This window comes from Myotis daubentonii, chromosome 2, assembly GCF_963259705.1.
Source record: "Myotis daubentonii chromosome 2, mMyoDau2.1, whole genome shotgun sequence".
Taxonomy (NCBI): domain Eukaryota; kingdom Metazoa; phylum Chordata; class Mammalia; order Chiroptera; family Vespertilionidae; genus Myotis; species Myotis daubentonii.
The window spans coordinates 75665441-75680294 of NC_081841.1; the positions used below are offsets into that span (position 1 = coordinate 75665441).

At 47.1% G+C, this 14854-nt stretch overlaps 1 protein-coding gene across 2 annotated transcripts in view; it reads right to left on the reverse strand.

Annotated features, from left to right (window-relative positions):
• Positions 1-2639: 2639 nt before the first annotated feature.
• The window catches only part of E2F7 (E2F transcription factor 7), a 39332-nt gene continuing 27117 nt past the window's right edge, over positions 2640-14854 (reverse strand). The window contains exons 8-14 of one of the 2 annotated variants that reach the window (XR_009451268.1): positions 14257-14442; positions 13707-13776; positions 8730-9237; positions 7379-7634; positions 5037-5458; positions 3066-3753; positions 2640-2910 (exon numbers count right to left, since the gene is read on the reverse strand). Coding sequence is in view for 1 of the 2 variants with exons in the window: in XM_059683693.1 (XP_059539676.1) it covers positions 3583-3753; positions 5037-5458; positions 7379-7634; positions 8730-9237; positions 13707-13776; positions 14257-14442 (1613 nt within the window). In the remaining variant the exon portion in view is untranslated. Of the gene's footprint in view, positions 3754-5036; positions 5459-7378; positions 7635-8729; positions 9238-13706; positions 13777-14256; positions 14443-14854 lie in introns of both variants that reach the window. The other variant, XM_059683693.1, reaches the window with a different exon arrangement.

Genomic DNA, 14854 nt, shown 5'->3' on the forward strand with positions numbered 1-14854 from the left:
AGTGTGGCTCAGTTGGTAGGGCATTGTCCTATGCACTGAGAGGTCAGAGGCTCCATGCCCAGTCAGGGCACATGCCCGGGTTTCAGGGGCTCCATCCCATTGGGGGTGTGCAGAGGCAGCGGATCGATGTCTCACCCTCATCGAAGTTTCTCTTTCTCTCTAAAATCAATTAAAAAGTGAGGTCACCTGGCCAGTGTGGCTCAGTGGTTGAGCACTGACCTATGAATTGAGAGGTCACAGGTTTGATTCTTGGTCAGGGCACATGCCCGGGTTGCAGGCTCAATCCCTAGTGTTGGGCGTACAGGAGGCAGCCGATCAATGATTCTCTCTCGTCATTGATGTTTCTCTCTCCCTCTCCCTTCCTCTCTGAAATAAAAAAAAAATGTATCAAAAAAAAAAAAGTGAGGGTTAACAGTGGAATTTGGCTTTAAACTAAAGGCGGGCATTTGCTAGACTGAGAAACATTTAGCCTTTGGTCTGCATTCACTGTGATCCTTAACATTGCATACGCGTGAGTATCATCTGGAAGCTCCAGATCTGCAGAGATTCTAACCCAGATAGCATTTGGCTCACCGGCCCTCCACCCTCCCAAGATCCCATGTATTCCTGACATGGTAGGTTTTGGCATTTGGGAACCACCAGAAGGTCTCAGCAAAAAGATGTGACTTGGGCTTATGAGGGCCTGTTAGCTACCCTGCACCTGGTCATGGTTTTCCTGAAGACGGCACTCAAAAAGTCCACCAAGCAAACATAACTAACATCTCTTTGTTTTTATTGCTATTTTATAAAGCCTAATATTTTTCTAAAAAAAAATCAGTTTACATGTAGTAAGTTACAAGTAAACAGCTATAGATAACATAGCCATTAGAAAAAAAAAAAGAACTAAGTATGAAAACAAAAGCAGTAAGCAGCAATAAAATTAACACCTACATACAACTAGCAGTGCAATAAGATAAGCAGAAAGCAGCTTTACCTGGAAAGAAAAAGTGATTTAAATACAGAAATAGCACCTTACAAAAAGGAATTGAGACATGTAAACGTGGTAGGCCGATTCAAGTATAAAAGTTATACCCCCAACTCTTGTACCAGAATGAAAGGGTTTCACAAACCCTGGATAGTGTAGGGTACACACCCTCCTCAGTGCCAACTCAGAGCTGCCAATGATTGTTTTTTGTTTTTTTTTTTACTAAATCATACAATGACAGACTCAAGATTGCCACTGCTGTGTCACGGCCCCAAACACCCAAGTCCAGCTCACAGCTTCACTGAGTTGGTGGCTCTGTAAGAAACAGACGCCTCATCAGGACAGAAACCGCCAGGCACTGTTTCCACACGTCACACAGCCACATTGTGACGTGGGTACTGAATACAAAAGGCACCTGTTCTTAGTTTTCTATCGCTAAGTATGGTCACAGAATTGTGATATTCCCACTTATGGGGTTACTTCCTAACACCCCTCAAGAACTGTGAATTTTCCGAGGTTTATGTGGTTATATCATGAACAGAATTTTTTTTAAAAAAAGATAGTAGAGTTACAGTGAGGAACATCTAAGGACAGAGGAGATAATCAGTCTGTGTTTTGATTTAAATGCAGACCTCTTGAGTGAAAATATTTGGGGACAGTCTCCAGCAGGGCAGCTCTGACCTGCATCCCCCTGTGCAGGTTTATATCCGAGTCCTGAAAAGGGCCTGTTTTCATTTGTTCCGATAGGGATCCCATCACATCCGTTCAAGGTAATCATTACCATGCAATAGTGGATGACTGAACATTTTTATCTGTTGAACTCCAGAGAAGGTTGTAAAAAAGGGGAAAAATAGCATCTTGTAAACTTTAAAAGTTTAGTGTTAGTAAAATTTTATATGGTAGCAAATTTACTTATTCTAACTACCTACTTTTAGTTTAAAAAAAAAATCTTATGGGGGTATTAAGGCTAATAATATCCGGTAGTTAATATAAAGCTACTTTACACAGACTCCCAGAGTCTCTTAAATTAATATTTTTATTCTTTCATATAACATTTTATTGGGTCCAAAAATAAAAATAAAATAAAACCCTAAACCAAGACTCCAAATCCAAGATAGAAATTTAAAAAAAGAGAAAGGAATAAAGAAAGAGGAAGGGAAGGACCCATTTATTCTGAAGAAACAGGAGTGAGGTTAAGATCAATAAATTTAGGCATACAAAGATCTCATCTGGCTATGTACCGAAGCCCTGAAGTAATCCGGGTTGACAAAGGGAGACTGCATGACAGCTTCCCGAACTGCAGTCACACTGAACTATAAGCCCCTGCTTTCACGTGCTTGCTCTGCTGTCCTCTGAACATAACTCTGGTTTGAATGCTCTTGGGTACTCAACAACCTGTGTCCACTTTCCTCTCACCCTTCCAAACTGAAGACAAAACGTAAAGGAAAAAATAATCACCTATTGTCCTATTATCAGTTTCTACATTAATTCTTCAGAATTCTACCAAAAGGTCCTATTCAGATTCCAATTTCCCATACAATTACTTTCCACCCCCCTGATTTACTCAATGAACAGCAATTGTTAGAAGGCATCCAGACCTGACATTTAATATTTAAATAATAAAAAAAAAGCACCCCACAGGGACATGTAGTGAAGGACAGCGAACACAGTAAGGTTTGTTTTTTTTTTTGGTCCACAGTTAACTGAGAAGCAGCGGTTCAGCCGCTGTAGTTCATCTAAGCTCTTGTGCCCAGACAGGGTTAGCACATCCGTTGTAGCAAGGTGTGCCATTCACAGTTATTTTGGTCTTGACATTCTGTCATGTGTACCAACATTATCCACATTATCTCTAAGTTGTAAAGTAAGTGCAGGGCAAATTATAGGGGGAAAGCACAAACATTCAAGTCGTCACACCCTGAAGAGCATGTTTTGCTGTACAGTGGGGCCTTGACTTAGGAGTTTAATTCGTTCCGAGACCGAGCTCGTTAACTCAAATTACTCTGTCAACTCAATGCAAAAAATCGGCCGAGAGACAGCTGGTATCTCAAAAAACTCGTTAGCCGGGACACTCGTAAGTCAAGGCCCCACTGTACTTGTAAACTTTTTGCACTAAGTCCCATTCCGGGAACACAATAAATAACACGGTAGGATTCACAGCTGACGCTGTCTTCCTGATGAAGCCTAGAAGCCTCAGCTTTTTAATCTGCAGGAAGGAAGGCTCTCTCACCACAGATCTACTCAGGGCGAGTGGAAAGACACGTCAGGGACACTCACCCTGGCTAAGTGCTGGACAGGCCCCACCTTTAGGGAAACCACAGGCTCCAGCAGCCTGTTCCGATCTACTTTGAGCAAATAGAGAATTCTTGGAGCAGAACCACAAGTCAGCGGGCGCTTTCCCAGCAACACCAGGCACAGAGTCTGGGCGCTAACTGGTACTAAACGCGCAATTAGTAACAATGACTTTCAGGAGAATGGACGGTGATGGGACGTTAACGTGAGGACCGAAGGGTGAAAGGCGCGATGGCGTGCATTCTGCTTCGCTCCAGCGCCAGGACCTGACCTGTGACAGACAGGGAAGCTCAGGCGGTCTGAGGCACGCCATCGGGCAGAGCACCCAGCTAGTGGGCACCGCCGCTGGGTATTTCAAGTCTCCGCTGCGCCGAGCTGGCGTTTTGCGACTGCTTGCTCTCTCTTCTCCTAAGGACCCGGTCTCCAAGGCTGCCGGGCGTCTTGAAGAATGTCTCACAATGTGTGTGTCGGGTGCTCTTGGGGGTCCCTGGAGTTGGGGACTACAAAAGAAAAACAGAGTAAATAAAAGCAGAAGGGAAGTCAACTTCTTCTCAGTCTCTAAACTGGAAGTCCTGTGTCATTATGGTCCCTAAGCAGGCGGTCCCTCCTCTTTGCTTTTCTATCACATTCATGCGACTTATCTCCTCAACACTTATCACAATTGGAAATTAACTTATCTTGTGTGCAGAAAGGCAGCCTAACAAAGAATTTATAAGCGTGGCACCTGGAGCCAGGGTCTGGGCTCTGCCATAATTAGCTGTGTGACCTTGGGCAAATGATTTAACCAGTATGTCCCCCAGTTTCTTCCATACAATGGGGATGATAAAAGTACCGACTTTAGAGGTTGTAAAAACTGAACAATATAATACTGATAAGGTACTTTAGAGCATGCCAAGCATACAGTAAGTATGTGTTTCTTGGCTCTTTTTGTTTATTGATATTTATCCTCTCCTGTTAAATGTTAAACATTTATCCCCTTAACAAGCTCTAGGAGGGCAGGACTATTATCCTGTTTACTGTTAAACCCTTACTGCCTAGGTTAGTGCCTGGCACATAACTGGTGATCAAAAAGTATATGTTACGTTGTAATAGCCTTGTTTAAAAACTACCATGTTTATTTCAACGTCTACTAAACTTCTGAGCCTCTGAATAACATGTTTAAAATATTTTTTTGCCGCAACATAACTCTTTCTTTTGGAGAGAAAGCACTCTGAAAAATGCTTAATGCATGAAAGGAATTCAACAATACTTATTGACTAAAGTATAAATGGAGTTTGGGGGAGAAATATAGTTTGATTAATTTATATTAATCATATACACTTATATATGTACATTTGCCTCTATTCTGAGTGTGTATGCATATAGATGCCTCCTAAACACTGCATTTTAAGAAATGACAGGTGCTAAAAATCTTTGTGTCAGTATCAAGACTTCCGAAGTTTCTCTTGTTTCTGCACAATTAAAATTCAGGGTGGTCTCCTTTATGGACCTAATGAAAGAAAACTTGGAGAATCTGAACATTCAGCATTCATTAAAAATTTACCTGAACTAAGCCTAAAATAATTTCCTCTAATTAAAAACAAATAAGAAACATTTTTGTCTTTAAAGCACGGATCTACTTCATAAGCAGGTAACGGGGTCTGTAGGGGAAGCTGGGAGAACCTCACCCGGAGCCGCTGCCCTGCAGTCAGGTGACTAAAACCAAAGCTGGTGAGATGCAGGCACCCCCGTCCCAGAGCGATGAGCCTTCTTGTGCAAACGGAAACAAAACTTCAGGACTCACCTGCTGTAATTTCACCACAGAGCCTGGGTGTCCTTCGTACACTGGGGATGTGGGCTGGATGGCGTTGTGGGGTCTGGACATCACTGGACTCTGGTTAAGTGAGTGGGGACCCTGAAGCCGAGGGTCTGCCGGAGAGAGTGTCGAGGAGTTTGGGTTAACCAGGGCTGCAGGGCCGATGAGAAGATGAGGCGTTGATCCGAGGCCTGGCAAGCGGAAATTCCCAGGTCCCATGTTTGGGACAGTGCCAGGGGCAGGGGAAACCGGCCCAGTCATTGTGGGAGTGTAGAGAACAGGAAATGGGCCCAGTGTCGAAGATGGTAAGACCATGCAAGGGACACCGAGGGGTGGCAGCTGACCCGAAGGTGGTCTCATAGCATGAGGGGTCTGACTACCAGGTAAGAGCACATTGAGACCATTTAATCCTGAAACAAGCAGAACATGGCAGAAGTCAGAATGAAGGTCCAATTCAAGCTCAAATTCCTCAGGGCACTTGCAAATGGGAGCCCCCAGTGAATCAACCCCACCTGAGCAGTCAGCCCCTCCCCTGTGCCCTCCCAGCCCCTCCCCTGTGCCCTCCCAGCCCCTTCCCTGTGCTCTCCCAGCTGGCACTGCCTCTTTGCAGCAGCAGCTCTGGCTGAAACCCCCCATATTTCTGTGTGAGAACTGGGTGGATGCCTGTGTCTCCCGAGGGGGATTTCAATGTGAACACCACTGCACTGAAATGGAGGAGGAATGGAACTTTGATGGGAAAAACTGTATCTTTACTTCTATGACCTGTAGCTGAAATTTATATTTCCCTCAGTTAAGATCATGGGCAACACATCACAACAGTGTTACTACTACCTTGACTTTGTCACTAGAACAAGCACAGATATGTTCATAGAACATTATAGCTATGACAGATTTCTGAAGACTGTTATGCTCAATTTTGAAATTATGAGAGTATTGGATTTTTTGTCACATATTTTTATTACTATAATTAAAAAACATTTTTCTAACTGTATCTATAATAATAAAAGCATAATATGCTAATTAGACTGGACAGCCGAACGACCTTTCGGACATCCTTCCGGGTGACCTTCCGGATGAAGCCAGGGCTGTGAGGGCCGAGCCGCTTGCAGGAATTTTGTGCACCGGGCCTCTAGTTTCCATATAATTGGCTTCCTTTATAATCCCTGTGTTCTGTGCACTTGTAAGTGTGCTGAGGAGGAATCCCTGGGCTGTACCACAGAGGCAAAGGGCCCATGGCCGTGTCCGGGTTTTGTTCAATATATCTGTAACACTGAGAATCACGTTTAAACTCTCACAAAATACTTGCTAAAGGAATAAAGAATGTCTTCTAGAGGAGTGAATAATAACCAGTTCCTACCTACCTGTGAAGTGAACAAGGACTTGAGGAAAATGAATTTAAGTCTCTTTCCATCCAGAGCAGCTTCATGTACTCTGTGCATATCTAAATTAGCTGTCTATTATATTTCAGCTTTACTTCAAAATGGTAACAGCATTTATTGAGTCTTACTGTCAGACACTATTATTCTAAATGCTTCAGATGTATTCTCATTGAACTGAATTTTCACAGCACCCCTCCCCCCAGGAAGCAGGTGCTGTTGTGATTGCCGTTTTACCAATGAGGGTGGCTGCAGACAACAGGGGGCTTTCACACCCAGCCCTTCCGCTGCAGCCCTGCCACCTGACCAGTCACAGGCTCTGTCCCTCTGGACATTCAAGAGATCAGCACACTGGGGGCACACAGTGGCCAACTGGCTCATACTGTCACACTGAACCAAAGCCAGACTCAGCCGAATTATAAAAAAGAATCATTTTTTGAATTTGTTGTGCCTTTTAAAATTTTAAATCCTCACCCAACGATAGGTTTTTTATTGATTTTAGAGAGAAGAGGGAGAGAGAGAAACATCGATGTGAAAGAGGAACATTGATTAGCTGCCTCCTGTAGGTGCCCCAACCAGGGATCGAACCCACAACCTAAGTATGTGCCCTGACCAGAAATGGAACCCACAACCTTTTGGTATATGGGACGAGGCTCCAACCAACTGAGCCACCTGGTCAGGGCTATTGTGCTTTTTTAGCAAATAAAGTTTAATACATTTTTTTTTTAAAAAAAATCGCTTGCGTCATTATTTTCCCATTAACCTGGAGGTTGGCAAAAGTCTAAGCAGCCTCTCCCTTCGTTTCATCTGTGGAGGAAACAAGAGGGCTGAGAGTAAAATGACTCAGGAGCCCATCAATGAACTGCTTTGGCCAGGTGACACGGAACAAGATTTAAAAATCCAACCGATCGGCGATTACCCCAGGGGCCTTCGGGACATGACGACATCCCTTACCGGCTGGTGGCTGCACGTAAAGACACTGCAGCAAAGAGGGCTCGGCGGTGCCTTCATTTTCTTGCAAAGGCTTTTCAGTCTCTGTGTTCCTTGGAAGACCTCCCCACTCGGAAGAAACGAAGCCATGTGCTGGAGCCTTTCCCCAAACGCCCCTTGCAGCAGGCAGGTGGCTATTCCAGGGCATGTCTTCAAGGGACACAGACGCCCTGTTACCCCGCATCGTGGGGGAGGCAACATCTGAGGAATCTGCGGATTTCTAAGCACAACCAAACCAGGAACCAGAAAAGCAAGTCAAACCCCGCAGCAAACCTTAGTAACAGCTTGACCAAAACAACCACCACAGAGCAGGAAGGTCAAACACAGCTGTGCACAACAGTGACTCGTGTATGTCTGCTGTCTCGGTCACGTTTTAGGAACGGCCTGAAAATCAGCGCCACGTCTCAAGCATAGAAATGGCGGAGATTTTCATAAACGGGAAAACGGGCCATGATGTTCAGATTGTGCAATATGTTTCTGAGCTGCCGGCACAGAAAGGGTGATGATACCACAGCCTTTGAGGGGCCTGATAAGAATTGCGGGGAGGCCCAAAGCTGTCTTGGTTATCTAAGGCACATACCTGTCAGTCTTTCATTTCTGTTCTGCAACCCACACTACATACACACTTAGGAAAATTCGCCCCGGCAGCAGAAAGGGCCTTAATTAATGAACTGATTCCCATGAAGGGTGCCCCCCTGACCCACTGCAACCCGCTGCAATGCCAGTGCTCCTGCTGTCTGCGAGCCTCGCTGGTCACGCCTCATCAACCTCTGCATGGCCACTAAGCGGGAGACGTGGGCAGCTCCTGTGTTGGCTCTTTTCGCTTTGTGGGGAGGGAGACGGGATCTCTGGGCAGAGATGAAAACTGACCAAGCACAGGCTCTGAAAGTGAAGTAGCGTCCTCATTCCTGACTCTGGAACTTAGCTGAGTCCTGGATTAAGATGGCTTCAGTGATCGATCTCAATGTATTTAAAACAAAAGGACGGCAACAAGACCGGGAGGAAATATACAGGCGTGTGAACAGTGGTGGCCTCTGTGTGGTGGCATTATGGGTAGAACTTTTCTTTAAACGTTTTGTCATTTTATACAAAGTGTGACCTTTATAAAAATCACTCACTTTTCTTATAGTACTACTTTACGGCAAGCCTTTAGGGGAAAGCTAGTTCAGGCCTTAAACATGCAAGTGGCCCCTGAAATACCCCCTGTTCCAGACTCAGCAGCTTATTAACCTCGGTGTGGCCTCATTAGGAAGAAGCTCCGGTAACGGGGCGTCCCTAAACACACCCACCCAAGAATCCACCGGGACGCCCTTACCTTGGGCATGACCAGGGACAGAGGGCCGTCTTCATAGCCCCTGCTTTGTCTTTTAGCGGCCGGCTCCTCCTCCTCCTCCTCCTCCGGCAGCTGCCTCTCCTCACCCAGGCGCTTCTGGGCTGCAGGTGTGGACCACCGCGCTGCGGCTGAGGCCTCTGAGCCTCTGCTGTCCCTCTCGGACCCGGGCTCCGGGAGCGGTCCCTCCCGCAGGCTCCCGCACAGCATGAACAGAGAGGTGGAGGGCACGTACAGCAGGGGCTGGCCGGCCAGCAGGCCTGGCTTCAGGCTCTCCACGTCTGAGGCCGCAGAAGCGAGGGAGACACCCACTTGTCTATTCAGACCATTCTGTGGGGAGAAGGCCTGCAAGTCCTTCTGAGGCATGGAAAACACCTGGTGGACTAAAGGATTGACATAGTATTCTGAGTCCACAGGGTGGACAGGGAAAGGAGCGGTGGGGTCCAGGCTGCTGGATGGAAGCGTCACCCCCTCCCCGTCCAAGGCTTTGCCCCTGTAATAAAAAGAAACAACAGGAACCACTGAGATACCACATTCTACAACTCCCGACTCTACTTTTCTGAAGGGATGCACCAAAGCAAGAGTGGGGAATACTGCTCGGTTGTTAAAGTGTATTCCCTGAACACACATTAGGTAACCTAACCGCAGAGGCGGTGACCACGGATAACCAGGATGGACAGTTTGCAGGGGGTCGGGGGTGGGGGAGGTGGGGAGGAGGGAGGGAGGAGCTGATAGCTAATGGGGGAGTTGCTCTGGGAGGATCTGTTTAGAGCTAATACTGGCCCCTTCCACATCTAATAGTTATCAATTACCCAGCAGGTACCCCTTACCAGGCACATGGGTACTACAATAATTAGCACAACATTATAATACTTTACACAATTGTTATAATGTTAGTCACCACTCTCATCCCCCCAGTTTACTAGGGAACAAAACTGAGGTTCAGAGGGTAAGCGATCTCCTGAAGGTCACCCAGAGGGGCCTCTTGCTCAGTCGTGAGAGATCCGGGCTGCTTAAGAGACTGGACAACTTTGATTTCAAGGATACATTCCATTTGTCTCAAATTCTCTGTGAGACAAATGAAGTAGGCAATGAGTGAGGAAATATACTTATCTACAAAATTATTCTTTTCTGTCATTCTTGTCCCATTCTGCTCAGTATTACTATAGACTTTTTAGGCAATGCATTCAAAATCAAGGCCCATCAATATGTGAGATTATAAACATTATCTGGCCTTTTATACAAAAACTAGAGGCCCGGTGCACAAAAATTTGTGCACTCGGGAGGTGAGGGGCGGGGGGGTCCCTCAGCCTGGCCTGTGCCCTCTCGCAGTCTGGGACCACTCGGGAGATAACGACCTGCTGACTTAGGCCCGCTCCCGGGTGGCAGAGGGCAGGCCTAATCCCTAGGTGCAGCCCCTGGTCGGGCTCAGAGCAGGGCCGATTGGGGAGTTGGGGCGCCGCCCCCTGTCATGCACAGAGCAGGGTGGATTGGGAGGTTGTGATGCCACCCTCAGTCACACTCAGGGTAGGGTCGATTGGGGGGTTGGGGCATTGCCCCCTGTCACACTCAAGGCAGGGTCGATGGGGAGGTTGAGGTGCTACCCCCTGTCACGCACAGAGCAGGGCCAATCCGGGGGTTGGGGCGCTGCCCCCTGTCACTCACAGAGCAGGGCCCATCAGGGGGGTTGGGGCTCTGTACCCTGTCACGCACAGAGCAGGGTTGATCAGGGGGTTGGGGAGTTCCCCCCTGTCACGCACAGAGCAGGGCCGATCAGGGGGTTGAGGAGCTCCCCCCTGTCACTCACAGAGTAGGGCCGATAGGGGAGTTGGGGCACCGCCCCCTGTCACACACAGAGCAGGGCGGATCAGGGGGTTGGGGTGCCGCACACTGTCACACTCAGGGCAGGGCCAATGGGGAGGTTATGGCTCTACCCCGTCACACACAGAGCAGGGCCCGTGGGGGAGGTTGGGGCACCGCACCCTGTCACACACAGAGCAGGGCTGATCAGGGGGTTGGGGTGCCACACCCTGTCACACACAGAGCCGCAGGGCAATCAGGGTGTTGGGGAGCTCCCCCGTATCAGGCACAGAGCAGGGCTGATCAGGGGGTTGGGGCGCCTTCCCCTGTCACGAATAGAGCAGAGCAGATAGGGAGGTTGTGGCCCTGCCCCCGGTCACACACAGAGCCGCAGGGCGATCAGGGAGTTTGGGCGCTGCCCCCTGTCACGCTGATCCCGGTGCCGGGAGGCCTCTTGGCTCTGCTGATCCTGGTGCTGGGAGGCATATTACCCTTTTACTATATAGGATAGAGGCCTGGTGCATGGGTGGGGGCCGGCTGGTTTGCCCTGAAGGGTGTCCTGGATCAGGGTGGGGGTCCCGCTTGGGTGCCTGGCCAGCCTGGGTGAGAGGCTGATGGCTGTTTGCAGCTGGTCACATACCCTTCAGGGTGGGGGTCCCCACTGGGGTGCCTGGCCAGTCTGGGTGAGGGGCTGAGGGCTGTTTTCAGGCTGGCGGGTGACTGAAGCTCCCAACCGCTCCTTTTTTTCTTTTTTTTTTTATTCTGGGCCAGCTTTAGCTCTGAGGCTTGGCTCCAGCTCGGCTGCTGAAAGCAGGTATCTGGTTTGTTTGGGTTCTATAATCAAAACACTGTTTCAACTCCAGCTCTGAGATCCCGGCTGGCTGAAAGCAGGTTTCTGAGGTTTTGTTTAGCTTCTATATTTGTAACAATGTTTCAAACTGCAAGCTCAGAGGCTGCAGCGGCAGGCGGGGAACATTAGCTTCCTCCGTCACTGAAGCAAGCAAGCCTCATGTTTGCTTCAAGCTGCCTGGCTGCCGGCCGCCATCTTGGCTGGCAGTTAATTTGCATATCGCCCTGATTAGCCAATGGGAAGGGTAGCGGAGGTACAGCTAATTACCATGTTTCTCTTTTATTAGATAGGAAATTTCCAAATACTAAAAAACAAAATGTTTATATGTTCAGTATATTTTTGGAAATAGATGAGGAAACTCCTTTAGAAACTGGTATACATAGCCAAGATCTGGAAACAGCCTAAGTGCCCATGAGTAGATGAATGGATTAGAAAACTGTGGTACATCTACACAATGGAATACTATGCTGCTCTAAAAAAGAAGGAACTCCTACCATTTGCAACGGCATGGAAGGAGCTGGAGAGCATTATGCTAAGTGAAATAAGCCAGTCAATGAAGGAAAAATACCACATGATCTCACTCATTCACAGATAATAGAGACCATTATAAACTTTTGAACAATAGATACAGAGGCAGAGATGCCTCAAACAGATTGTCAAACTGGAGCAGGAAGGCCGGGGAGGGTTGGGGGGCAGGAGGGATGGGGGTAAGAGATCAACCGAAGGACTTGTATGCATGCATATAAGCATAACCAATGGACATAAGACACTGGAGGGTAGGGGCGGCCAGGGGATTGTTAAGGGCGGGGGGAAAAAAAGGACACATATGTAATACCCTTTGTAATACTTTTAGCAATAAAAAAAAAAAAAAGAAACTGGTATACAGAGAACAGGGATTTCTGACTACTTTTCTGTTGGAATCACTGAGACATGGGTTGCGCACAATCTCATTGTCCACTGTGCTGCTGGGAATAAAATGGAGTGCTCCGGGCTGCAGTGCTGAGTGACTCTCAACCACAGCCCCCTCTGAGTAAGCAATCGCTATTACTCAGCTCTGTGTCCACTGAGCACATCACCCACCTTCCTACCCCCAGCCGTCTCCCGTCAATCTCTCCATCTCCACCACTACCACCATCATCTGAGACCCAGGTATTTCTGCAATGCCTCCTCCTGCTCTGGTAGGTCCTGCTGACTCACCGTTTACACTGCTTTCCACCTCTGGCTGCGCCAGCTCAGGCCTGCACCACAGAATTGCTGCAAATGCTCTGCTCTGTGATCTGCTCACCTAGAGGATATTCTCTACTTCCAATGCCACCTGCTTAAAGCAGCCATGATGGTCTTCCCTAGTGAATCTGCAATAGTCTGCACCATCTGTCTCCTAAATCCAAACCCTTCTACCTGGCTTTCAAAGCTTTTTGCCAACTTGGCCTACTTACCTCCAACACCCTAAGCTCTTCTTCTGAATGGTGTTTCCTTTCACTATCCTATTTGGGTAAATCATTATCATTAATCAGCTTCCTGTCCCTCCACTCCCTGACCCTTGCCTCAGAATCTGTTTCTTCCCACATCAGTCATTAAAAATGCCTCTTGTTCCTTCTTTAGCATTTCCTCTGATAATATGTGACTGCTGTAAAAGGAGAATAACAGTACCAACCTCAAAAGATTGTTATGACTAGCCCTGGCCAGTGGTTAGAGTGTCGGCCCATGCACCAAAGGGTCATAGGTTCAATTACTGGTCAAGGGCACATAAATGGGTTGCAGGTTCAGTACCCAGCCCTGGTGGGGGCGCGTGCAGGAGGCAACCAATTGATGTTACTCTCACATCGATGTTTCTCTCCACCCCCCACCCCCCGCTTCCTTCTATTCTCTCTCTAAAAAAATCAATGGAAAAAATATCCTCAGGTAATGATTTTAAAAAAAAGATTGTTATGATTAGATGAGTTAATATACATAAAACTTTCGGATAAGTAACTGGCAGTCACATGTTACAATGATGACAAAGTGACTCATGGACTATGATCCATCATTTTTCGTGTCACACTAGTAGTGATTTGTCTTTTGGGGGGCATTTGTTTAATTTTTTTCCCTATAAGCTTTCATAGCTCAGGAGATCATTTTTTGTACTTTTGTGTCCCTGATGCTATATCATGCACACTGTTTTGCATAAAGGGAAAACTTACAAACTTTTAATAAATGGCCGACTTAGGAGCAAGATTGCTAAAAGTTACCTTTGGGTGGGTGGCATTTCAATTTAGTCCAAGTTAACATTCGGAAATAGAGAAGAATACACCTGGAGTTTCTAAAAGACTTACTGAGGCTTGTCTTCTCTTTGCTGTTGGTAAAGAGCTGCCAGACTTCCGATTTCTAGGAAGCCGCCTGGTCCTACAAAGGAAAGGAAGGTCTCAGAAATCCACCAAGAGACGTATACATACCGGTTTTTTACAGCAGGACGCATTTTCACAGCTCAGGGACTCTAGGACTACCGCAAGTCTATTCTGGTTTTGATTCAAAGACAGACATTTTGAGAAGCTAGCTGTTACTGGTAAACTCAGGTCTCATCGAGAATTGGGAAGAAAAACAAAACAAGTGTCGCTTTGTAAGTCGGACGCCTTTTTGAGATGCATCAAACAGGCCATCCGTGGCAAGCTAACTGATCTTCCAGGCTGACTAGGATCAATACCAAGGCATAGGCCCATGGTCACACCCTGTGAAGTCACCAGCTCTCTACCCCCGATCTGTCCCGCTTCAGGGGAGTGAAAAAACAGGCAGGGCCTAGAGAGGTGACTGGGTTTAAAGTGCCAACGCGTGGATAAGGCCACAATGACATGGGCTGATGGAGGTTCAGCAAAGGCAGGTAGATACCTTGTTCTTCCCTGGAAGGGCTGCTGGGTCCCAAGTTCATTATCCTGTGACTCCTCTCAGAAGCTGGAACTCTGTTGAAGGAGCCACGTCGAGCCAGCTTCTGTGCAGCACAGACATGAACTTTGCTGTACGTTTCACTTTTCAGTTCTGGTAAGACAGATGCAGCAACGTCCACTAGTTCTTCATCTACAGAAACGGAAGATTTGGCAGTGTTGTTACACAGCTGTCATTCCGGATAACTTTACCTTTTTAAGATATGGCTTGGAAAGCCTATCATTGTAATGGAGCTACCCTATCAATGAGAAACTCAGACACTCCAAGGAATTATATGAGCCTGTCTCAAACCCCAATTTCTTCTGCTGTACAATTCTTTTTAAGTTAGTGGAGGACTATAAAGTGAGACTAACTCCATAGATGTTCTAAAATTACCTAGACTGCAATAAAAGTAGAGCAAGATGTTTTTCACCCCAAAATAGAAGGGACCTAACATTTTAGAGACTTTCTTTGGGCAGAGTATCAAAGCGAAGCCCAGCTATGCTCAGCTCAACGTGCATATTTTGAGGTTTTTAACGGTAATTGAAATCAGTCTCTTATGCCA